Source organism: Gymnodraco acuticeps, unplaced genomic scaffold (genome assembly GCF_902827175.1).
Source record: "Gymnodraco acuticeps unplaced genomic scaffold, fGymAcu1.1, whole genome shotgun sequence".
In the NCBI taxonomy this organism is placed as follows: domain Eukaryota; kingdom Metazoa; phylum Chordata; class Actinopteri; order Perciformes; family Bathydraconidae; genus Gymnodraco; species Gymnodraco acuticeps.
Window position 1 is genome coordinate 6,479,028 of NW_022990042.1, and position 27,755 is coordinate 6,506,782.

Below are 27,755 nucleotides of genomic sequence, written 5' to 3' on the forward strand. Positions count from 1 at the left end.
AACCAGACAGAACTTTCCAAGAGACAATATAAAAGGTTCTGACAGAGACTGATAAAAGGCAAGGACACAAGGGCAGGATGTGAAAGAATCAGGGCAGGGCAGACAATCACACAAAGTAAGTCAAAAGAGACATAACAGAGGTGTTGAAATTAAAACGTATCAAAAGAAAACAGGAAACACATTGATAGACCATGAAGGATATCGTGATATGAGACTACATTGTCTTACAGTACATTTTCAACATGGTAATATCGCATAATTGTCTTTTTCTGGTTTTAAAGTCTACTGGCCGTAAACCTCTGTAACAGTTCTAAACACTTAAAGGTGGGGTAGGTAATTTTGGAGAAACCAGCTCGAGTGCGCTAGAATTTGAAAATACACAGCCGGAAAAAATCTGCCACTTCCTTCCAGAGCCCCTCCTCCACACATGAACGCGCACATGACCAATGAGGGCACGAGATAAGTTTGTGCACAGATGGAAGGCTGACAGGCAGGTAGGCCATCCAGTAATTTTAGCCGGGCCGGCTCAGATGATTGGTCGTGCTTTTTACAGCGCTACGGCTTCCACTGATGACATTTCTTTATGGATTTTTTGTCAAAGCACTTAAAATATTCATTGCTATCGGGATGTTAAGAGCATTCCATGGAATATAACAAATTGTATCTCGAGCCGGTTTCTCAAACTTAGCTACCCCACCTTTAAGCATTTTCTATGTAATTGTTTTACCCTTTCTATTTGACTTAATACTCTATTTCACAAGTGCTGCAGTGAACAATGACTAATGTTGTTTGTCCTGAAAACCTACCAAATGATTGCTTTAACTACCTTGCTTCCTGGCCTTTGAAGCATCAGTCATTGATATTCTTCCTTTCACACGCCTTCTCACACAGATGTGTGAAAAGCATCAGGGCTTTTATCTTTTTTGAGTTTAGTGAGACCAGTTGTTCTCACTCATACAGCTTGAGTCTGCCAACAGTGGGAAAACCAGAAAAAAGCTTAACTTTTAAAGTCAGAGCTTAAATTAAAAGCATGGTGGAGCTGCACAGATGAGTGAGTGTTCTTAGTGGGTTGACGTTTTACATTACATGGACTTATTTGACTCGGTGGGAACATCAAAACGAGTCTCTGAATATTGAGTTCACCTGCGGCCACTGACAATTTGTGCAGATAAGAGATGAGACGATTAACCTCTACAGCCTCTCCTGACCCGGAGCAGATGATGAATGATTTAGCAATTTCCCCGCTGAAAACAAACTATTTCAAAAATATAGAGCCAGATATGATGTGAAAAACACCAGCATGGCCTCCCTTTTTAAAAACATCCTCAGCCTAAAGGTCTAAAAACGTAAAAGTGGTTCTTTCAAGGACAGCAAAACAAGCTCCACTCTTCCCCAACACACACACACACACACACACACACACACACACACACACACACACACACACACATACACACACACACACACACACACACACACACACACACACACACACACACACACACACACACACACACACACACACAATGCCTTTCCACACATCTGTTTGAGACTTGTGCATACACACACCATTCTCACACACAGTCCCTTTCCTCTTATCACAGTCTTTGCTATGAAACAGCCTCGCTGACACCAGGCAGCTGGAAGATGGAGGGACGTGCCTGTTTGTGCGTTTGAATTGTCTGTGTAGATGCAGGCAGTTGTGCACGTTTGGTTAGAACAAACGCACATAAAGATAGTGAGAACAGCGGCGTCCTGTAAGCGGGAGATAATCCCTAACAGAGAGACGACCCAAAGGACACAGAGACGGAGCCACTCTCGAGGATTAGATGGGGATGGATAGAGAAACAGCAGCAGGAGATATACGTCTTCATGTCTAATTACGTGACAGAATACATGTTGGGAGTACAAAGAGGAAATGCAGAGAAGGCTCTAGAGTTCTGAATGTATAGACTGTGAATGCAAGTTCAAATCAAGGGCAAGCTGGCAACTGCAGTTCTCACCACTTTCTATTTGAAACATAAATGAGATTCTGACAATGGGATGGCTTGCCAGTGCTACATAGAAAAAAAAATCAAAATCAATCATATAGTCCAGGGAAAGAATGAGCCTGTGGTCACATCTCTGTTCATGGGATTTTCAAGCATCACTGACTGGATTCAGTACAGCACTGTGTGTTTCTTCTTCAGTGGATTTGCTTTGCCAAGATCCTGCTTCAGTGTTGCATGCCAAAATAGATTTCACTCTGTAAGGCTTGCCACTCTGTGTTGACAAATGACTCTGCTAACAGTGATTACCAGAGTAAATTGAGTTCTTAGATTCACAGGATTTATTCATTTTGTTTCTTAAATGAATCAACAATTTCAAATGTCTATAAACATTTTCATCCCCAAGGGCTTGTTTATTTTCTTTTATTACATTAGATTTTTCAACCCCAAAAATACACCTCTCATAGAAACAAAATGTCACGCACATGGACTTAAATTGCATACAAATGTAAAACCGAAAATAATTAAGGGCATTAATCATTCATCTCCATCAATATTCAATAGCAGCGACTCTGGCAGCAGTTTCGGCCATTAGCCTAATGAATGTTGATCATTTGGATCCACTACACACTATTTTGTTTATACCTTATTTAATCATCTCATGGCAGATTTGTTTAAATTCATATTTATCTTCATGGAAATCTAGTTTGTCATTGGAAAACAGACCTGATAATTGACCCGAAATGATTTGGCTCACCCCAAATTACACACCGATGATTTACATATTTCATAGTAAACTGACGTGAAGAATTGAAACAGAGCTAAATGCTAATGTTAGTGATAACATACCATGCTAACGTTTAGCAGGCAGAGTTTTTAGTGAATGTTATTGTTTAGGATTGGGTAAGTTGGTTTACTTGTGTGTGTTTAATTGCACAAACAACACTGAGGCTAAGGGGATTGTGATTATTTAGTCATGAAACAGATTCTTGGACAAACTCTTATTTTGATAGGATGATGATGTTAATGAAAAGTCAGAGGATTACAATTCATCCCATTGGGAACATGTTGGGGACGTGTTAAGACCACATTTTATGAAAATCTGTCCAACAATTGTTGAAACTATTAATCAAAAAACCCATTTGTCAACCTGCTGGTGTGGATATTATAGTCGGAGGTCACTAAAGTCATTAAGATTTCTACCTAATACTTCCACTTGTTAAGATATATTAAAGTGGACCAAGCCACCTGACTAAGCTAGCCACATTTTGTTTTCTAACCAATGAAGGTTGATGTAGAGGAAACTTCTGTGTAGCAATGCAGTGGGAGTCACCGACTCAGGAAGGAGACACGGGAAGAGCAGTAGCTTTGATGTCAAACACATGATGGTTTATTTGGAGTTAACGGCCGGAGGATTCACATCACAAGTCCAAGAGTCAGAGGTTCTGACTTCACGGTAGAGTTGCCACGTCAATTCTGAAGAACTCTACCCCAGACCCATGTATTTAGCTAGTTCAGAGAGCATCATCAACATGCTGCATAACAAGATAGAATCATAACACCTCTATCAGCTGACGCCAGCAGGCAGGAACAGGGAGACAGAACACTGAGAGCACAGCAGCCAAGGTTACAGGTGCGTGTGCTCAGTCAGGACAGTTTGAACTGATACACTGGGTCAAAGTTATGGGCCTTGGAAAATATTTCCACAACAGTTGATGCTTTGTCTTTGAACCGTAAATGTCAAGTTAAAACTAGAGCAATACATTCATTTCTGTCCATATGTGTACCCAACATTGATTGTTTATAGATTTGTTTTCCTTTCTCACACTAAAGAGCTTTTTCAAAAAGCCTTATCTCACTCAGTGTGATTCATGGGGTCAAACTAAATGGCCATTGGGGTGAATTCAATTTCCAGTCTCTTTATTTCCAACCCTATACAATTGATAGAAGTATCTTCCCATAAGGATTTTACCAGAAGAACATTTATCCCTTGATATTTCATATTAGATATACACCCCCCAAGACGAAGAGTCTTTCTAATGGAGACTCATGTTAACTTGAGGGAGACTTATTGTAAAATACTAGGGCAGAAAGACAGATGAGCTAAGACAGAGAGAAAGAAAAGAGGCTAGATAGATCAGTAATTGCCCAAAGCACACTACAATTGCTCTCCAGGGGGAAATGTGTCTGTATGTGTGTGCGCCCAACTCCATATGAATCCCCAAATCCATTATAACCAGCTGTGAAAAACCACCAAGATCTACCAGTAATTACAATAACTTTTCAACTTGAGATTTTCCATTTGCAGAGCTGTTTGAAAGGCATTAAAAAGAAACGAAGAAGGGAGAGGATTTCAAATCTTTCTCAAGTATTTCCTCTCTTGTATCATTCACCTAGCAGCTCGGTATTTGTTCTTCATGGCTTGTGTCTGGTCAGAAGCAAACACAGCGTTTGCGAAGCCCCTTGCCCTCCTCCTGTTAGCCCTTCAGTTGTCACACTGCACATACTGTACTTCTAAGGTTCAAAATACCTTTAATCAACGAGTTTTGTTGGATGTCACAGATAATGATTTTGGCTTGGGTTGCTGAAGAGTAAACTTCCGCAAATCCAATAAACAGCAGGACAGGACTGCTGATGATGCAACTGGGACCAACTTACAGTAGAGAAAAACGTTAGTACTGTTGGGGAAATATTTTCCAAGGCCCATAACTTTGACCCAGTTTATCAGTTCAAACTGAGCACACGCACCTCGTAACCTTGGCTGCTGTGCTCTCAGTGTTCTGTCTCCCTGTTCCTGCCTGCTGGCGTCAGCTGATAGAGGTGTTATCATTCTATCTTGTTATGCAGCATGTTGATGATTCTCTCTGAACTAGTTAAATACGTGGGTCTGGGGTAGAGTTCTTCAGAATTGACGTGGCAACTCTACCGTGAAGTCAGAACCTCTGGTTCTTGGACTTGTGATGTGAATTCTCCGGCCGAAGCTCCAAATAAACCATCAGTGTTTGACATCAAAGCTCCTGCTCTTCCCGTGTCTCCTTCATGAGTCGGTGACTCCCACTGCATTGCTACACAGAAGTTTCCCTTACAAGTACAAAATGTTGTTTTTTTTGCTCCAGTCCCACAAAAAAAAAAGGGCTTTTACCATGAAAGTAAAGCTAGGTTAGGTTCCATTTTTTAGATAGTGAAGAAGTTAGCTAAAACCCAATGGACTCAAAGATGAACTGATTAGCTTTTATTGGTTATTATACGGTTCATCTCCGTCCCATTCTCATGTACGCAATGTTTAAGGAATGTCTTGAGAACACTTCAGATTTTCTACAAACATCCATCTGAACTCAAGGATGAACTTATTTGAATTCTGAAGGTCACTGTGACTTCACAAAACATGTTTTTTGACCATAACTCAAATAATGATACGCCTATTAAGTCAATTTCACACAAATGTCAGATCGGATAAGATGAATAACTGATACATTTTTTGCAACTTGACTGGATGACGGTGGCTTTTTGGCACAAGGCAGTAATTCTAGTTGCTTGTGTTTTTGTTTTGGAAAGGTTAAAAAAAAGACACTATCCATAATTAAAATACTGAGTACCTCGCTTCAGGTTGCAAATAAATCAATAGCTTGACGTAGATAAACCTGACAAGCCTATATGGTTGCTAAGCTTTGGTTGGACAATCGCTGTTCAGGGGGAGGGGTATGCATATGGAAGGTACACATTACAAACACTGTACTTACCCTCTGAGCTGATTTCACGGGAGCGGACAAGGTCACTCTTGTTGCCCACCAGGATGATTGGTGTGTGTGGCTGGGACTCTCTGAGGAGGAGGCGGAGCTGGGCGGTGCGGTGGAAACTTCGCCTGTCAGTCACTGAGAAGACCAGAATACACACATCGCACTGTAGAGTGGACAGGTCCTGGGGATACAAAGACACACACACACATACACATGAATAAATCAACACGAACAGTTTTGCATATAAGTAGAGGTCCGACCCGATGACAGCCGTATAGGTGTGGGATGTCAAGTAGCTACAGATCGTTTACATCCCATTAAGAAATTGTCCTTGAACCAAAGGGCTCATTAATAAAATGTGATAGAATGGTAAATTGGGTTCCATATAGCCCTTTCCAATTTTTAAGACCCCTCAAAGGGCTTTCACATAAACAAATCAGCATTCACCCAATCACACACATTCATACAGAGGCTGCCATACAAGGTGCGACCTGCTCAGAGAGACTAACATTCACACACTGTTGCCATGCCATCGGGAGCTAATTGGGGTCAGTAATCTCGCCAGACGTATACATCGATATGATCGGACCCCGACATTCTGCATGGACAACCACTCTAACAGCAACAGAATGACAGAAACATCTGAATGGTGTACTTTATTTTGGATTAGAACACTGAGGGTAAATCACAGCATGATGAAGAACTGATTTTGAGACTTCTTTTTGGTGACTCACAGGGGGGTGCAGGCATTTGTTCCCAGTAAAAAAAGGTTGCAGCGGGATTGAAAAATCCCAGAGAGCCTAAACTAAATCTATACTGCCAGGAAGCAAAGACGCAATAAAAAGACTGAGCAAAATGTATTTGTTCATATATTCCTGTTTAGGCACAATGGCCGCAGTCTTTTTTAGGCCTGCTTTATCCATTTCCTTCAAACGGTGAAGATGTATCAATGTTGTTACCGGCTGCTAGTTCAACAGTTACTGTATATTTGTGTTCACTTTCTTCATGCTGCTTCATACCATGGATGTGTACTTATTTGAATTTATTTGAATTTACTTGTGCTGCTTTTTAATTTAATATGTTAGTCTACTAACTCTATTTTTGCCTCTTTATCACTGTCCCGTTGCTGTTAATCGTTGAAGACACCTTATTATGCTTTTCGGGGATTTTCCATTTCCTGTGTTATATAGGTTTTTGTGCATGTAAATGGTCTGCAAAGGCTAAAATCCCAAAGTTCCCTGCAAAGGGAGTTTCTCTCTCCCTGCCTGATACGCCTTCATAACATTGTGACATCACTATGTAACACACTTCTATTGGCTAGAGCTCCAACACAATGTACGAGACATGCCAAAGGGCGGGACATTTCCGACACATCCGGTTGACCAATCACAGAGCCGGTCAGCTAACCATTCAGAGCAGACTGGGCTCTGGTTTCAGACATAGGGTGAAAAGAGGTGCTGCAGCACAGGCAGTATGAGAAAAATATAGCACTTTTTAAACATTCAAGCATGTAAACAAATATATACGTACAAAATACAAATATGATAATCTTTTACAGTAAACCTGAAAATGTAAACGACGCAGTAACAGATTGTGACCCTCAATGTGTTAGTCTTATGCAACGCTTAAAATAAACAATATATTGAAACTATATTGAAACTGAAACTATATTGATTCCTCCCTGAGTCCTTGTTTTCTTGTGTTGGAGCACAGTGCTAAAGCAAACAGTGGGCACTCAGGTTTTTACCACCGTCCCATGAGAGGACGCAGAGGAGTCTCTGCTTAACTGGACTTTACGGGCGACACGCTTTACTTTGAATCTCCTGACCCTTTTAACAGTGTCCACGTAACATCCCACTGGGGCTTCCTGTCACAGAGGCATAATTAGCCCAAGTGGCTCTAGCTGAAACAGCAGCTTAGACTGCCTGGGACCATCTTTGTCCTCTCTCGCTTTCTCAACCTGATTCTATCAGACGCATTTCCATTTGACTGAAGGTGGGTGTTAAATAGGTCATGGAAAGTTTCCCCTGGCTAAAGCTTGAGTCATAAAGTCATAATATCAAATGAGCCTGGCCAAATCCCTCCCAGCTGATCATTTGTTGACCTTATTATTTATCAGTCAAAGGGTCTGCTAATTTGCTGAGTGATATTAGTAGCAGGGACTTTATGCCATATGGTTTGGGGTTTAGTAAAATGAATTCCCTGTGGTTGTGAACTGTGGAGTAAAATGCAATCCAATTTTGGATTTTAGTCTGAAGCCTGTGGTCATGAGGATTAGGTAGGCACCATTTGTGTCTCACAGTATTGATGCTTTTTATGTGACTCAATGTCTTTGTTCATAAAAGAACATCCACCTTTCAGATCCTCATGCTCCCCTTAAAGCTGCACCCAATAAAGAACTTTATGGACAATAAGCCAAATGACCTTTTAGTCAAGCATTAAGCTGCTTAACAGCCAGCTGTTTCCCTTTGGAGTAGGATCAAATTAATGTTCCCATTTTACTGAATATCGTACTTGTATTAATAAGCGTTAATTCACTTCGAATAAATGCTAAATTGTCTGTTGGAGGTGTAAGCAGGCATCTGCTAGCTTGCTAACGAGTATACGTTAGCAAGCTAACCTAAAGTAAAACAGTAACGTATAAGGTATGAGTCAATGTTATTGTATATTTAACATATACCTTAACAATGACACATATAAACGTTACTCTTTCAAAATTTCTTTGAAGACACATGACTCTGAATAAATGCCAAAATAGTCTGTTGGCAACTGCTAGCTCGCTACCATGTATACAGTATATGTTAGCAATCAAGCAGTTTCCTACTTATGCATGTAAATGTTTGCAGCAGTAACGTTTAAAGTAAAACAGTTACTTATATATGTCAATGTAAAGGTATAGGCATTATGTTAGCTAACTTGCTAACATATACCTAAACATTAACATATACGGTACTCTTTTAAAATGTCCTTAAATATATTTGAAAGTTAGATACAGAAAATGTGTTCCATTGTTGTTGTTGACACTGTCACGTTGTATCTGCCTTAGCCTCCGAGATAACTATTATAAGGTTGTTTTATGTCTTCAACATTGCTTGCTCTCGCACACTCATCATGACCTTTTATATTTTAAAAGCCTTGGCATCACCACTACTACTTTCAGTTTCTTTGTATCTAGCAATGGAGGTCAGTGGTTTCGAAGAGGTTAAAACAAAAGTAATGTTATCTTAATTTGGGGCACAATCAATACAAACCATTTTTCTCCTGAAGACAGAAATCTGAAACCAGACTCCACAGAACATACATACAGGAACAACCGTTTTATATCCATATGGGTTTTATTGTGAAGCACAGACTATAACTGTCGTCTTAAATCTAAACTGTTTTATGAGGCAATACAATAAAATAAAGTTTATATTACAGCCTAGATCTCAAAGGCTTTTTGCTTGACTTAGCTGTCGATATGCTCAGAGGTAATTCTATTTGAAGCTTTTATCCATCACTTTCCATTGTGTTATTTCGAGAAACTATATGCTAACACAATCAAGTTTTATTTCAACTGAAAACACTCCTCTAGAACCATAAATACTGGTGACTAAATATACAAACATGTTATTCCCACCATATAACTCAATCTCTTTGTATGTGTGAGTGCCTGATGCCCCTGTCCTACATCCACAGCCCCTAAGGTAAATCCTTGCCCTCCAGAGAGTTTCAGGCGCCAGAAAAATGCACGTGTCAAGCAGCCAAGTTGTATCGGATGAGACCCTGAAGCAGGAAATTCATAGGGAGCGCCTTGGCACTCTTTCTGTTTGACGGGGCACAGGAAGAGACAGGGAGCAGAGAAAGAAGGAGGGAACGGAGCCATTGGCATGGAAGGAAGCTCTTCCACCTGTCACTGTCTGATTTAGGGGATGAGGAGGAAAAGTAGAAAAAATAAGACAGGAAGAGAGAGACAGAAAAATTGGGAGGCACTTAGCTTTGTAAGCAAAGAAGTACAAACGGGTAGTTGACATTGATTTGGAGCGAGTACTTGAGGAGAAAAACTGTGACCAAATAAATATACCCCTCTGTGAAAAGGAACAGTGCCAACTCTCTCCCTTTTCCTCTCTTTCTTTCTCTCGTTAAGCAGCTCCTCTCTGTTGACAGAGAGCAGGCCATCTGTCAATACCTACTCCCCCCCACACACATTCATATGGACCAAAACAAAAGCAAAGCCCATAGAGTCATATACTAATGATATGCAAATACACACAGATTAGTGAGCAATCAGGAAAATACCAATTAAATCATCTTAATAACAACAAACTCATCTGGTTTACCAGGCCATTTCCTGATTGGCCTCCTGCTGTGCATTCCTAAACCTCTAAAACACATTTGAAATAAACAATAATACAATACTATTAAGATATCCAGCAGCTGCATAAAATGTAAATAAAATGATTAGCTAAAATTATTTAAATGCTTTTCCCTTAAACTTTAAATTGCAATACAAAAAGATGTTATACTTTCAATGTTTCCAAAATCCATGTTTGTAAGTTTAAGAGCCTACAATGATACAATGATACAACAGGGAGCTTCCAGCTTTGTAACTGAAATCTGGGGGAAGGCATTTCCTGTTTACTTCTGATTTGTTTAGTGAAAGAACCCTAGACTGTATATAAATAGTAGCGGAGTCACCATGACAATGTGTGTGTGGTCTAGTGTTTTGAAGCCTTGAGTTTGGCATGTTGGGTTTCACATCTTCTTTGAATTACCACAAGTGACAAGAAAGACTGCCGCAACCCAAATCCTGAATAAGACATTTTTGACCAATTTTTTTTCAACCAAAATGTGACAATGAGTTTTCATGAACTGAAAACACATTATTAGGGTTAAGGATTAGGGGTTTGTTAGAAAACAACAACACCACCGTGGTAGCAACATATCAATTACAAAGTCCAACATTAATAAATGATCATCACGCCGTATGGTGCAACCTTAAACTCATTAGGAAAATGTTTACTGGGCTAATAAATCAAGTGAGAAATTGGGCCATTTTCTGGCTTGGGGAATAGATTATATTTGGGTTTCTCGATCAGGACAAAATAAAAGTCTCTGTTTTTCCTTACAGTTACTTACAATAAGATGTCATCAGATTGCTTGTAAAAAATGTTCAATACATTTTTCAAATACAGAACGATCTATTACAAAGCACATGCTTATACATTACAGTACTTTTTTTAAATGCAGAAGGTGGAAACCTGCATTTTTTTAAATAATCTATGTATTAAACGAAAACAGCATTTGAAACTTTACCATTCTGGAAGGTAGGGGGAAAGAAACAGGTTACATTACTTTTGTGATACTTAGAATAGGTTTCTGATTACATTTTGTTTACAGGTTATTAGTAATTGCAATGGATTACATATTTGAAGTAACCCTCCCAGCCATGGCCATTTTCTCAGACTTCTATACAACCAAACTCAACTTTGCAACCAGTGGAGTCGACCCTGCTGGTTATTAGAAATTATTTCAATCCAAGGCACTTGCGTATTGGCTTCACTTGCGAGATGCAGATGAATTGAAATGCCTATGTGAGTACCATCCAAGATCCAACATGAACATGGATAATGGGGACACAAATCCAAAATCTGGTGGAAAGCCTTCCCAGCAGAGTAGAGCCTGTTATAGCATCAGATTAATGCTCATAGTTATGAAATATGTTCAACAATTACACAAGGCTATAATGTTCAGATGTCATTCATTTTCCCATCTAGTGGTCTAATATCAACTCAGATTATTTAAATTGTAGGGCTAATTTCAGAAAAAAAAGATCCCTACCACTGCTAGCTCTATTGAAAGTATGAATCAATTCAGTTGCTTTGGGCAACATCTTGGAACGTCTCTGCCAAGTGGTTTATATCGTTGCCCATCTTTTTTTAGAACTATCTTATGAACGGCTTTACTTTCAAGAAAATGCCACTTAAAAAAATTGCACAATATCAACCGAGCAGGATATTGGCAGCACTCTTCAAAATCGTGCCTGAACATACATTCAACACTTCAGGACTGTAGTTTCTGTTTTTTTTGGCTTAAATACTGTAAATATCCACAGAGACATATCGGCTGATATACGGTGCAGATGTGATGGTGGAGCTCTATTTACCAGTGTGCTGCAGCTTCTCACTCTGTTTAAACACAGTCTAGGGCAATAATTCAGGCTTTCAAACACCATGATAAACAGACAGAGACCTTTCTATTCCACCGATAAAAAAAGGGTCCCAAACCAGGCTTTCTCAGAACTAATTTTATACAACTTCCTGTTTCGGGTGCAGATGGAGATAAGAGAAATACATCCAACAAAACCTGACAGAAAGCATGGTTTCCAACCTTGCTTTTATCAGTGCCAAATACAGACGGAATTTTCTTTTATGGAAGAAGATTTATCATAGTTTGTTCAGGACTAACGTGTTGTGAGAATCTGCAGCTGAGAAGCTATCAGTGCATTTGCGGGGGGAAACATTTGATTTTCCTATGTTTCGCTAGCTTCTTATACCACAAAACACATTATACACACCAGGGTCGGCGTCATGGGGGGTCATTCGCGGGCCATGCCCCCCCAAATGAGTCACTGTGCCCCCCCAACGCAGGGTTGGCAAGCCTTGCCACTTTGCCGTTTTTTTCTTTTTTTAATCATATAAGTGAAAACGTTTCCAATAAAGGTTTTTTGTGTGAAATACATCAGAAATAAAGAATACAAATATAAAACACAGACTGAGGTGTGATCACTGCTGCTCTCTGATTGGTGTGTTGCTTCACCAATGACCCCCGACCTTTGTTTTGTTATCATTACGTAGCTGTGTGTTTAGATGAAAGCCCAGTGGCAATCTGTTCATCTGTTACACTGATTATACAGTAAAGCCATCGAAAATAATATGATATACAGTACAGTACAAGTACATGGGTCTCTGTGTTTCATTCAAGCTCGACTCTGTGTGTGTGTGGCACGAGCGCATTTTGTGAGTGCGCGAGCGGTAACGTGGAATGTTGTTAGCATCTGGTTAGCTAGCTATGCTAACGGATATAAAGGGCTGTTTCTACACCAAGGTGGGGGAGAGTCCTCTCCTGTCAGGCTGTGAGGATCTTATTCTTTCACACACAGTGACGTCACGAGCTACCCACAATGCAACGCGCGCCATATATATATATATAAATACGCCATTTTCCTGGAGGTGCTAATATAAACAGCTAGGTAAAGTAGCCAGGCAGAGCGCACTAGGTTTTTTTTCTGAATTAACGACCGAAGAAATTGCTGCATGTCTTCGGATTACATCTCTGGACTTGAGGGGTGTGCTATAGGTCGTTACCAGCGTAAACTAGAGCTGTGTGGGTTGTCGGATTGCCCTTACAGACTGCCTGCAGATGTATGGAAAAACGACTCTCGAAAGTGGCCTTCGGTCGATTTTGGCAGCATCTACGTCTATCTTCTGGAAACACCAGGTGAATACCCCACTTGTCACAATAATATTATCATGCCAATGCATATATGTGGTATTTTAGAGTTGACTAGATATTGATTAAGGCAATAGACTATGATATTCTGCTTGCACCTCGTGTGAAATGGTGGATTCCCGGAAGTACGGTGTCGCCCTCGGCCCAAAACCCGTAAGTGTGTGTGAAAGAATAACGTCAGCTCAGTGAGGTAAGGACTCTCTCAGTGTTTAGATAGTTCACTTTAGTGTAAGTTATCTCAGTGGGTCTCAAACGGTTTGGTCACCATTTATGTAAGTATTTTCGAGGAATATCTTTATATGATCATTATAGTTATTAAAGAGAGAATAAATGAAAAACGGGTATGAAATACTATAGGACAGTAACACAATAATACAGTTTAAAAGGGGAATGATTAGTAAAATATCCATGAAGAAAAAGTAAATCTGTGTAAAGTTCTGTTTCATATGGATGAGAGATGTAGGCTATCCATAGATCTCTTCATTTTGCTCTCAAAGTGCACCAGATTGATGCATTTAACTTCAATATTTTAAAAATAATCTTCCCGGGGGAGCTTGCCCCCAGACCCTCCTAGAGGAGGTTAGATCCACACCCACCTAAAACATGTTCACATGGATAGGATACTAAATACATTTGCACACTTTTTATATGGTGGCCTATGTCCATATCAAATCAAATCAAGTTTTATTTATATAGCACATTTTTCAACGATTTTTGGTCGAGCCAAGTGCTGTACATATAATAAAAAATAACCTACAGTAAAGACACTTTACAGCAAATACAACAGCACAGTTTGTGCAGAATATCAGTATGAGAAAACGACACCCTCTGTCCTTATATGTTTCTGTTTTGGTGGTCGTGCCACAACCATGCATGTATGCACAAGTCATAGGTGCGCTATACAATAGCACTACACCCCTGCAATGTGTGTGAAAGACAATAGACTTTACAGCATGTTTTTTGAAATTGAAGTTGCGTTGGTGTTTGTGTGGTGGTTGTTGACGGCAGTGTGTGCCCCCCCTTGGTAAATGATTGCCCCCCCCATTCGATTTGTTCTAGAGCCGACCCTGATACACACATACATTATCATGCACTCTAAAACACGCTCGCAACGACTTGCTAGAGCCAGGCACAACATCAGTAACCATTAGCAGTGAGGACAATGAATCACTTATCAAGCATAATTTGCATAACATGCTGTGGCTCCGCAAGCACTCTAACTATTATGTCTTCAATTTGAAAAATACAGCATTTGGCCACATTTGTGTGCACAACATGCTCCCCATTGCCTGAAGAACAACAATTGTGCAGAACAGGATACATAACCAAAGCAGGTTACGGTCTTTATATGGAAACAAAAGGTTGAACACATCCCCTCCTGCTTGCACAAACATCCACAGATAAATACGCTAATACTAGCATTTTTCATTTTAAAAGCTAGCAGGTGCTATCGCGTATATCTGCTTCTTTGGCTTTTCATCTTTTTCATTCCCTGTCAGAGCAAAATGAAAGAGTAGGCGGATCAAGGAAGAGACAGTGTTGCCAACTCCATAGTAAGGAAAGTAGCTATTGGCTGTCCGAAAAGTCACCAGAAGTCCCTAAAAGACGTCATCGCCTAATTTGCATATCCTGTAATGGCGGTAAAAAACTTTCCACCCCCTTCAAGGATCAAAACTTGAAACCATCAGAGTAAATCCAAACGACAGTAGATCAGAACAGACCCGGCGCCAGAACAAATCTAAAGGGAGGGCATATGATTTTCATGGGAGGGCACACAAAACCGTCACGTGCTGCGGGCCTGCGGCACAATATATCAAGCAGCAAGGCCAACGGCATTGCGTAAAGACGCACACGTATCGCAAATACATACACAAATAAAGGGCAACATTGAAACTACTTTTGAAACATTGTGTGCGTGGCAGCACAAACACTGGTAAATCACGAGCAAGGCACACTGGTTAAGGAGAAATAGTAGAGACGGAGACGATGAACTGCTGTTAGCTCTATTATGGCATTGTGCATATCGTGAGAGGTGTACGTTGCTGTGTGGGGAATGCTTTCCATTATTTTGGCCAACTCTGCATCTTTGTACTGCAGCGTATACTCCAACAGCGACAGGAAGAGCCCACTGCCTGACTGGGACATGCTGTGGAGTGAATCGTGGTCACCTCTGAGAGGGAGTTGGTTGACAGCTAAAAAAGCTATAATATCAACGACAGCTGACACGTAATAACGGTTCCGTGCCAGCTGATCTGCACCAAAGTACTAATTTCCTTATTTGTTTCCTCGGGTATCTGTCTCTCTCTCCATAAACTGGGTGTGGTACAGGGTGTGGCAACGCAGGTGCTGATGGTATAGGGCAGGGGTCGGCAACCCGCGGCCCACGGGCCGCATGCGGCCCTTTAAGCCCTCTGCTCTGGCTCCCTTGAGCTTAGACAAAAATAAGAAGGAAATAAAATAAAAGTATTTGTAGGACTATTTATATTTTGTTGCATGGTTGAAAATGTTTCGTATCTTGTATTTTGAGGTGATACTGTGACACATAAATAAAAAACAAAACGGTCAACTAAAATATGCGTCACATCCTGCTACGGTCCCGCGCGAGGGCCTTTTCTTGGAGGCGAATAACCTGACCCCCGGCTCGATGAGCGAACTATGGATAAATCAAAGAAAAGTACTGGAGGAACACAGGATTTAATTCTGTGTGGACAGAGTTATATGCTTTCACAGCAAACGATGCTGGTTTACCGGTATGTTTGATATGTAGAGAGAAGTTGTCAACGGTGGTGCAGCCTTTACGTATCGAGGAACAACAAGGGAGAGGAAGACAGCTGACGATCTGCAGTCATAATTCAATGGGGTATGTAATTTATTTCAGAAAACACTTTTTGTTATATTCCATGGAATGCTCTTAACGTCCCGATAGCAATGAATATATTAAATGCTTTGACAATAAATACATCCAAAAATGTATCTCTGGAAGTCGTAGCGCTGTAAAAAGCACGACCAATCCTCTGAGCCAGCCCGGCTAAAATAACTGTATGGCCTACCTGCCTGTCAGCCTTCCATCTGTGCACAAACTTATCTCGTGCCCTCATTGGTCATGTGCGCGTTCGTGTGTGTTAGAGGAGGGGCTCTGTAAGGAAGTCTGAAGGAAGAGGCATATTTTTTTCCGGTTGTGTATTTTCAAATTCTAGCGCACTCGAGCTGGTTTCTCCATTCTTACCTACCCTACCTTTAACTCTTTTTAGGGTGCAGCTATATGTTTTATTTATTTCAAAGTAGGCCCATTTTAATAATATTTGTTTTCCCTTCAAATGTGCAGAGGACTCCCCAAGTGCTGTGTTTAATTTATTTTAAAGTAGGCCTGTGTATTATTTAAAATTCTCCTTATAAGAGTTCTTTGTTTCTTATTAGAGGTTAACAGTTTTATATCATGTAATAAATAGCCTAATAAATGCAAAAAAACTGTAGTTTTTGTCTGATATAACAATAAAAAACTATGAAATATGTTTTGCGGCTCCAGACAAAAAAATGTTTTGGAAAAAGGAGCAAAATGGCTCTTTTGGTCAAAAAGGTTGCAGACCCCTGGTATAGGGGCACAAGGAGCTGTGCCTCAGAGGACAGCGTTGGTGGCGGCCGCCTTGATGAGTCAAGGATTGGGCTCGCAACTCAGCCCCGGGGTTTGCCGAGGTCAAGCTTGTGACATTAAGGCGTGCTGCTGCAACGGCAGGTGCAGGGTCGCCAGCAGCTGCATTGGCTGCAGTTCTTTCATCACTATTTCGTTTTAATAAATCCTTAGACCTTTTAAGCCAATTTCTGATGTCCATTTTGTAATTCAAACAGAAATGGGAGTCTACAGAATGCACAATAAACAAATCCAGAATAGAGTGTGACGCTGTGATTGGTCTAAATGTGGACGAATCACAAATCACACACAGACACATGAATTTATTTGAGGTATAGCCTGCGATTTTTTGTTTTAGTTACTATCTGACATCACTTACATCGTAGCATAACAGTTCACAGTTTATAATTAAAAAAATATTTATTTTTTATAAATAATAAAAAATAGTGTTTATTGGGAGAGGGCAGGAATGTCAAATCCCTGCCCTCCCACGGCGCCGGGCATGGATCAGAAATGTTTCTATTAGAAAAAGTAGAAAGTAGAAATAGTTTTAGTAGTTTTTAGTAGAAATCCCCCTACAATAAAGGTAGTATGCCCGTGTGTCATCTCCAATAAATGGCTTCAACCATCCTTTAAACTCAGGGTTTGATTCCCACTCCTTTCTGTACTTTTGTGAATACAGTTTACTTAGAGACTGTGACATGATGACCTGCTACGTGGATGTTTAGCTTGTCACAGAGAGTGGCAGAGAGGCACACACAGTGAACGAGGTGACTGTTACATTTAAATCCGGCTCAAAACCAGGACAGCTTGGCAGTTGGCGCATGCACAATTGATTTGCAGTCTCGACCTATGGTCTCGACGCGGGAGGGTGTGGCTATCTCCTCTCTGCTCTGACTGCAGCTGAGCTGCTGCGGGAGGCAACTGAGCACCTGTGAGTACTATGGGAGGGCAGAGGGGCTCACGGCAGCACCCGCGGCTCGTTAACTGCAGAACAATACGTGAGTCTCCAAACACCAGAAAAGTCCCTAATAACACCATTACAAGTCATTAGATTAGTCGTTGGTCGCTTTTGACCAAAATAAGTAGCCGGAGTGTTTGGAAAGCCCCCAAATGTAACGGCAAAGTCGCCAAGTTGGCAACCTGATGAATGACGGGAAGGAAGGAAATACAGGAAAAGGGAAGGAAGAGGAGATGGAAGAGCACCTTGCTCTCGTAGCTAAGTCAAAATCTGATAATAGTATGACGAGGCCCGAGGGTTAGTGCAGATGGAACTAACTGATTAAGTGGGTTTGTTATTTTTCTCTCACTTACTTTTTCTGCACAGAGACAACGCTTCCCTAAGGAAATATATCACCAAGACCATCTGGCCTGCACTGGCTAACACACACACACACACACACACACACACACACACACACACACACACACACACACACACACACACACACACACACACACACACACACACACACACACACACACACACACACACACACCACACACACACACCACACACACACACACACACACACACACACACACACACACACACACACACACACACACACACACACACACACACACACACACACACACACACACACACACACACACACACACAATGTAAGCCGAGCACAATGACCACATCAACACGAATAAACTCAGCTGACCTAACAGCACAGACATGGTGCAACGTGCAGACTTGCATGCCATGACTCCCAACCATCTCACACACACACACACACACACACACACACACACACACACACACACACACACACACACACACACACACACACACACACACACACACACACAGGAGGGTGGTGTAGTTAGCGTCACAGCATGACCCAGATACAGGCTTTTTAATACGACGGCATGTGGTGCCTCCACCCTGCTAAAGTGTTCATTAGCAAATCCCAGAATCCCTACCAGTCCCAGCGAGGCTGTTCTGTAGTTGTTTTCTGACCCACCTATCGAGGGAGGATAAACAAGGATTACCTCCAGGTCAAGAGTAAAAAGTTATTAACCTTTTGTGTGGGGTCACTGATCGTAAAGTTGTGTCCTAATTTGAAAACACAAACAAACTTGAATGTAACCCTCTTACTGGGTTCTAGTATGTTTCTCCCTCCAGTGCTTTGAACTGTACACATGGGGACTACTCAGGTTCAACCTTATTACTGTTGCAGTTTGAGTTGTACAAGTTGTAGATAGGAGTTTCAGGAAAAGTTTGTTATTAAAAATTTCAATGTTCTGGGTGAATATTTAGCAGAATTTTAACATGTGGATAAATACTCTCACTAGATTTTCTTGATGAGACTTAACAAATCACAATAAAAAAAAACAAGATCAAGCAAATGTAAATGTAAATGCTAAAAGTCTCTTTAGGGTGCTAACAATCCTAGCACTATTATCGGATGCCGTGTTTCCCACAGATCTGAAATATACTTGGGGGGGGTGGTGGTAGCGGGAGTTGAGGTGACGTGCCTTTGTGACGTGCAACAACATTAACATTAACCTTTCTGTTGGTCGCTTGTTAGCAGACCCTTCACGCTATGGCAGAGCGAACAGGTACAGGCAGGGCCCTATAGTTGAAATCTACTACCCACTAATAACATGGGTTACTATTTAAAAAATGGTAAATGTATTTAGGAACCTATCCATGTGATTTTAAGTGAGCGTGGACCTCAAATCCTCTAGGGGGGTCCGGGGGCATGCTCAGAATTTCAATAGCTTACCATTAAATGACGGATATACCTTTCTGTCTGTGATGTTTTACAAATCAGATATTATTTAGCGATTTGTTTTTGCATGTTTAACTGGGAATGTTTTCATGTTTGCTGATTGGATGTTTTAGCCGCAATGCACGTTGGGATGTGGTGTTAATGCGATATGATATCCGAAAGAAAATTCAGAGTTTAGGATGGCCGAAGACACTACATTACCCATAATCCCCAGCTATTGTTTGGGACTACAGTCCCGTTGACAAACCCCGTGATTAATCTTCAAGCTCTGGGATTGGATGTTGGAGTGGCAGTGCGCCAAGGTTAGGCCGAGCACGAAACCACGGCAGACTATTCAAAACTGGACTCGAACGCCCCCCGAGAACTACACGTGCTGGCTATTGTGTTTCGCAACATGTTCTCTATGGCACGTCTCTACTGGGAATTGTAGTTTTAAAAGACAGGTGTGTCTACATTGGAATTACATCTTCATTACTGAAGGAAAAATACTTTACCTAGAGTTTGTTAACTGGGTTTTTGGGTGATGGGAGACACATCTATGGAATCACAATTTCAATAGCTTACCATTAAATGACGGATATACCTTTCTGTCTGTGATGTTTTACAAATTACATATTAATGTATAGAAGTAAAACATGAGAAATAATATATCAATATCCTGTACAATGATGTGAAAACATGAATACAACTACACATCTTCAGATGTTATACATACATAAGTGACCTACACTAATAATACAAAGTTATTATGGCATTGTATGCTGTGTGTACCTTGTGTGGTTAAAGCACGTTATTGAATTTTCTTTTTAATATGTTATATTTGATGAAAAAAATATTAAGAGTACATACTTTCACAGGGGGAAAGTAGAAGGTCAATGATAGAAATATAGAATATAAAAAATAAAGAAGATACTGTAAGTGATCTCTACAATAAAACAGTTTAGTGCCGGATGTACAAAGATATTAATAGGAGGATGTGCAAAACAGAAAAACGAATTAACCTTTATTAACACATTAAAGAATACTTTAGGTTAAGGTCTTCTTTCAAATAACAAAAAAGCTTTGGGGGTATCTATCTACAGATAAATATTAAGCCTGACAAAGTACTTAACGTCTAATATATTGCTTTCCTGCAATGTTAACTATGTTGAAGCACTTATTTTAACTGATATTATACATATGAATTTTACTCTTATAAGATGTATGTAGATAGTATAAGAAATGTAAAGAATATGACAGTTTAATGGTGGAGGTATACACACATATTGATAGATGTCTTGTAATGCACTGTTGAGGAACCCCCAAGTTTGTCATCATTGCATAACTACACCATAGTTGTGTATATGATATGTCAATAAACCTTAGAAAATCTTGAAATCTTGAAAGGGATGTGCAAAATAGCCATTATCCAGTCTTTAATGAACTATTAGTAGAGAATAACGAGTAATGAATATGCTTTATAGAGATCTGCAGATAAATGTTTAGTCTTCTCAAGCACCAACTATCAAATATCTCTCCTGATTGTTGGCACTTGACAATCACCTTACCTGAATTTTACTCAAGTGCAACTAAAGTCTGATTTAAGGGTTGTTTATATTTCACATCATTAATCAGAATCTGCAAAGTAACTAAAATAAATGTAGTGGAGTAAACATACCAGGTTAACCTCTGAATTGTAGTGGAGTAGAATTACAAAGTAACAATGAGCTGTCATGTGGGTATATATGTGACCTGCTCCATCAAAATCAGTCGCATTGACCCGAAGACACATTTTGAGTTGTATACACTGCTGGAAAGAGGATATTCCTAGCTCTCTAATGATATCAGGATTGTTTTTGTACTCCAAATATTAAGCAAAATATGTCACATTATATAATGACTGTCACCGAGTCATCATTTTGAGAAAAAGGCCTTAAAAGTTTCCTCTTCTCTGGAATCCATCGATCTGATTGATTATTAGTGGAGCAAATTATCAAAATACTACGGAGGGAAGATATTTTCGTTTGGATTACTGGTCTGGGGGAAGCTCGCAAGTGTGTGTGTGTGTGTGTGTATACGTGTGTGTGTGTTTGTGTAATTTTGCATTTGTGTGTATTGTGTTTGTTTCCCGAGAAAAACACTCACGAGAAACACCGGCTGTTGTTATGCCTGCTGTGACGTCAAGTTACTCCGTTCTCCGCTTGTAATTATGCCGTTACAAGCTTCAAAGTTGTATTTATCATCTGAATTTTCCGAAACAAGTTTAATATTCTGAAAACCAAGACTTTGTTTAATTGAAATCAGATGAAAACAAACTGTAACGGACCCTGCCGTGTTATCTATGATTACTATACGCCTTACATTCATAATTTCAGCCAGAGGGAGGGGAAGCAGTGCTGCAGAACAGCAGAGTGGCGAGGGAGAGCTGTCATATTCCCTTTACAAGCTTCAAAAATGTATTTATCATGTCATTTTGGAAATAAAAGTTTCATCTTCTGAAAGCCAACACTTTTTTTTTTTTACACAAATCGACGTTTATTTTTAAATGAGCCGTTGCGACTTCCGACTGATTTCGATAGAGCGGGTCACATATTAATGCTGCCCATTATGGACACAAGCAATTTTCACCCATTTATTAATTCTATGTTTTAAATGTGATAACATCTAATTGTGGGAAAAACGAAAACGTTCCCAGTAGAGACGTCCCATAGAACATTTTGCGAAACACAATAGCCAGCATGTGTAGTTCTGGGGGGGGGGGGGGGGGGGCTGGTCCCGTTCAAGTCCAGTTTTGGATAGTCTGCCGTGGTTTCGTTCCATTTCCAAGTGCTGTTTGACGCTTGGCGTAACCTTGGTGCACTGCCACTCCAACATCCAATCCCAGAGCTTGATGATTAATCACGGGGTTTGACAGGAAAAGGGACTGTAGTCCCAAACGATAGCTGAGGATTATGGGTAGTGTAGTGTCTTCGGCCATCCTAAACTCAGAAATGTTTTTCGGATTTCATATCGCATTAACACCATATCCCAACGTGCATTGCGGCTAAAACATTGAATCACCGAGCTTAAACCATAGCTGAGGATCTTGGGTAATCAGTTCAGTGGGTGTGTATCGCATTGATGCTCGAAATGTCCCATATAGGCCTACGTCTGTTTCCGGTTATTTTATTTTGAAATTCAGTTCCTGACGGACGCCAAAAAAGCCCGAGATTATGGAATTAAACCAATAAATAAAAGCAAGGATAATTGTGTGTTATTGTTGAGTAAATAACAGTGTGTTATTTAGAAAAGAATAACAAATTAGAAGGAAAAAAAGATTTTAAAAATACAGATTTCAGTATTCTGAGGCTCTGAGCCCCATTTATTTTCCTCGCGGACGGCAAAAAAAGTCCGACATTATACGATTAAAAAAATAATAATAATCGTGGCGTGCTATTGAGTAAGAACATGTTTTTATGAACCACACAGCTTCCGGTCTTCCAAGACCCGACCGGACTAAAAGATGCGGTGCAGGCACGAAAGTGACGAAACATACTACCAATATAAATAAATTGCTTTTAAAATCGTTCTGTGCTACACGAAAAAAAGGGGGAAATCGTGTTGGTGAACACGAATCAATAGATTAAATGTCTTGACTATAACACGAAATGCCGTGAGACTGGGTTGTGTGGCGATTCCCGGCTGCAGTGCTATCACTCAATCCTGCATTTATTTTGGGAATGTTGACACAAAAACAAAGGAAATTTCACAAACTCGATAAATACTGAAAATGCCATAATCTGAAGTTTTGAGAGAGACACTGTTCCAAATAAGAAATCAGTTATTGACAATTAAAGCGGCCAGTATTGATGCGGCCATGTTTGATCGAATTAGCTTCCTAAACTAGCTAGCTTATTGTAGCATTACATCGTGTTTGAGTGATTTCAAGCTAGCTCTGCTTTGCTCCTGTGTGTGAATTGTGAACTATAGCAGATAGATACATTAAGGGCTCAGGCCCCTTGAAGGATTTTTAATTTAGCTGTAGCTAGCTGCATTGTCGTTTCAAATTGGTAAGATTGCTTTGCTAACAAATCATCTGCCTGTTAAAACAACTTAGACTGTCTAAGACGTTTTAACAGACACAAGGCAGATCATTTTGTGATAATTTGATTATGGTTTGAGCTGTTTAGTTTGTCAGTTCTCAGCTAGGGCAATCCACCTGAACTAGAAAACTCAATTTCACTTGAAAAGGATTTTGATATTTATCCCTTAAACAGAATGCAGCATATACATTTTCCATGTTGTGGTTTTGGTTCACACAAAATTGAGCAGTGACTCCCAGCAGAGATGAAAACAAACACAACTGTTAAGGTATAATAGTTTATTTGGATTAGAGCATGAAATGAGAAAATGTAGTCCAGAGCGACTCTCATAAGGCTGCAAGATAGCATAACAGGAAGCAGGGAAAATATCCAGAGAAAGAACCCCTGGAGACACTCGAAAAATGTCTCTCTCTCTCTCTCTGTTTCAATAGATGACCAAACAGTGTTTTTCTTCCGTCCTAATCAGGCAAAAGAATGTGGTCAAGCAGCAATTATCTTCTTCCAAATGACGTCCTGGATTATTTCTTTAATTTGCTTTATAATAATAAACAATCCTGCCCTACGGGGGTAGCAGCAAGTGCACATACATAGATGGCCTACATTTTTACAGGCCTAAGGCTGCACCTTTTTGTATTCTTTGATAAATATTTAAATTTTAAGCTATCAAATAATAATGGCAACTGCTGAACTGGCTCGAGCTCAGAATAAATCAAGCAAATGCATGGATACTGACACAGAAGAACACACATTACAGTTAAAAAGGGTGATCTGGATCTCCTTCTATATTCCCTTCAAACAGTCTTATTTAGCGATATATTACACAAACAATGTCAGTCTGAAGGCAAAGGGCAGCATAGGCAGGCTAGGTCAAGGCCAAGATGCCAGTGTTTCTATTTTGGGAAAATTGATTACTTATTTAAATCATGCAACGCTTGTGACATCAGCAGAATACACGACGTACCAGAGTCTGGCTCAGCAGACTCTCAGCCTTCTGTGCATGTGTGTACTGGTGTTCTTAAAACATATGACCAGGCAGATGGGAGAGTCAATCTCTGGGCACATCACGATTCTGATTCAGAGCGCCACAATGCAATTGGAAAAACAATTGTTATGAGGCTCAACATTTCCAAGTTTTTGGGATTTTCTATATTTGATTTATTTGTTCTCATGTTGCAAGCTCTATCTGTTCCAGTGGTGATTTTCTCTGCTAGACCTCAAGTAACTGACTAATTGAAGCGTCAGCAAAATGCCTTTCCTCTGTTTTCACCACACCTAAAGCAAGTGCAGTTGCCATTTGTCATGGATTACATGTGCCGTTACACCGGAGTAGTTCTCACTGTTTCCTGGGTTGCGGTCGGATAGTTTAAAAATCAGCTCCTAAGTTCTAACCCTATCTCCTATTCCTTGACCTCTGAGTGAAACGTCACGGGGTTAAGGGATAGTGGATAGGAGAATTCAAAAGGACTTAGGAGAAGAGACTGCGGTACTTTAGAGAATCCGAATGCACTTTCACTATCCGACGTGTTTATGATGCTTCAGCGGACGTCATTTTGTGCGTCTGCTGCTGTGGGGAAACTATGGAAACTACAGTTTTCTATACAGCGGACTACAACATGGATGTTTAATAAGGAGGGACTACTGTAAACTCATCTAGAGACTCTGCACCGTGCTCTGATGCTGTTGCTTTATGCTTTATGAACGTGGACAACAGAGAAACATATTCTTCATGACCAAAGTTGGAATTGAAATAAAAAAGGAAAGTGAAATGTATGCTCGTCACCCTCTCTCTCAGGTCCACATTAATACAAATGATTCCAATACGTATGATTGTATGAAAATATCTTAAAATCAATACAAATGTATTTATTATAAACGTTAGTCCTTAACATCTATCACTGTGTATATCACCATTCAAACATCTTTTAAAAGTTGAACAAACCCCACACAGCTCAGTAAAGACTGAAATGTTGACTTTATTTGATAATTTCAGTAAAAACTAACGTTCATATTTCTCTTTTTGATTATAATACTGATGAACGTTCAAAACAAAGCACTTTGGCAACTTACCACATACGTTTTAAAATGCTTAATAAGCACCGTAACTTTCATGATATAATTTCTCCGTCATAATCGTTTGTTTCCGTGAACGGCCGACTGTTGTGTGACGCAAATGCTGCGGCTGCAAGGCATTGTGGGGCAGCATTTTATCCTCTCCTTTCGGTAAGGGAGGTCCAGTGGTTCCTAAGCTAGAGAATTCGAACGGCACTTATCATGGCTGCCACTGAGGGACTTCCGGGTCATTTCACTCCGTTAGGAAGGTTCCTAAGCTAAATGGACTATTCGACTTCAGCCCTGATGTCCAATAGTCACCAGTCAGTGCAGGAGTACATGTAGCTTGTGCTGATTCATCCGCTTCCTTTGGCTTTTCACTGCCACGCAATTCATGTATACTCCATGATGGAATAATGGAAGCAATTGTGGGACAAACTTGGTAATGTGATGAGTTTGTGTAATTTTAAGAATCACTACGCTGCCTGCAAAGTGCAAACACGCAACACCGGCCGGAAAAATTACCATTAGGAGATAGCGCTGAAATTAGTTTTCGTTGTGCTTTCAGCTGTTTGCAGCATTTTTTATTTGCAGCTTTTTGTATTTGTAGCGTTTTGTTTATGCAGCCCTTTCAGTAAAGTTGATTTTTGTCAATTTGTTTTTTTCATTGCCACCGGTCAGCCACAGTAGTGTCCAGATTAATAGCGAGGGTTAACGCGTTAACGTTGACAGCCACAAAGCACTTAAAGGAACAATCACTGAGTGTGTATGTTACAGTTTTTCATCTTTTTTGGCAGTTTGTATGGCAAGGGAATGACGAGGCGTGGATCGGCCTGGACGGAGAACACTAGACGCCCCACAGCCAAAGGAGTTGGATGTTGACTGTTATAGCATCCTCTCATGTGAGAGTGACTGAGTAAGTCAGCGCTGTGTATGTGTGTGTGTCTTTGCATGTCGCTACGGCAACCCTGGCTCATGGGACTTGTGGTTACTGCCGTGCCAGTCCTGGGCCAAAACAAATGTTAGGCAGCTGGACAACATCTGTGTGTACACCTGTGGGAAGGTCTTCACCTGTGTGTCTTTTATCCATGGGCATTTCAACTGAACATCATGAGAATGAATTGGAGGATGATTTGGGTCGCTTTCCAGCCCTCTCTGCCTCCATCGCCCCCCCCCCCCCCCCATCCCCCCAGCGGGCAGCGAGATCTGAAGATTATGACAGCTGCAAGAAGGAAGGTCAACAAAATTGGGGGCTAGAAAGGGAGCGGAGAGATTACAGAAAAAGTAAGGAAGTGGAGAAATTAACTAGCTTTCAGGGGAGTTCCCCCAGAGCAAAATGTATCTGCGTGTGAATAATTTAACCTTACGAGGAGAGCCCTTTAAGGCCGAGTGGACATCTGGAATGAGATGCATTAGAGATGAGGATCTACCCTACACACTAATTAGAGTGCTTGCCCGTTCCATCACATTATTAGCAGGCATTAGTATGTGCACGCTTTTGAATTTCGCACAATGTCGTAAGTGTGACAAGGAGCTTTTTTGACAAGCTCTTATTGCTCCCTGCTTCTGCTCTCGCTCGGTTATACCTGCTTAAAAAAACATCGCCACAGGGCAGTATTAACTCTCTCCCACTGTTCCGCTCAAGAGGAGAGCCACGGCAATTTCAGCCCTCGCCAAATGTTCTTGTTAGAAAAAGACTGTAGATTTGAATAGAAACAAGTAAAGTTTACAACAGAGCGGTTTCCCACTTTTACGAATGAGAGAACTTCAAAAAGATGCTCCTGCAGGAATCCCTGTACAATGTAGCACACACACATACTGTACGCACTTTATTACATTACATTGCATTTAAATGACGCTTTTATCCAAAGCGACTTACAATAAGTGCATTCGACCAACAAAATACAACTTGAAGAAAACAGAATCATATCAGTATATCATGATATATATACCCATATATAATATATACCTATATACTATATATATACATATATAGTATATACCCATATCATAATCATCAGGCTTCATAGAGCAAAAACATTTCAAGTGCTACT

General features: G+C 40.4%; 1 protein-coding gene across 1 annotated transcript in view; it reads right to left on the reverse strand.

Annotated features, from left to right (window-relative positions):
* Positions 1 to 27,755, reverse strand: part of rem2 (RAS (RAD and GEM)-like GTP binding 2) — a 45,023-nt gene that overhangs the window by 11,767 nt on the left and 5,501 nt on the right. Inside the window, exon 4 of the mRNA XM_034215424.1 lies at positions 5,729 to 5,906. Coding sequence (XP_034071315.1) covers positions 5,729 to 5,906 — 178 coding nt within the window. The remainder of the gene's footprint in view (positions 1 to 5,728; positions 5,907 to 27,755) is intronic.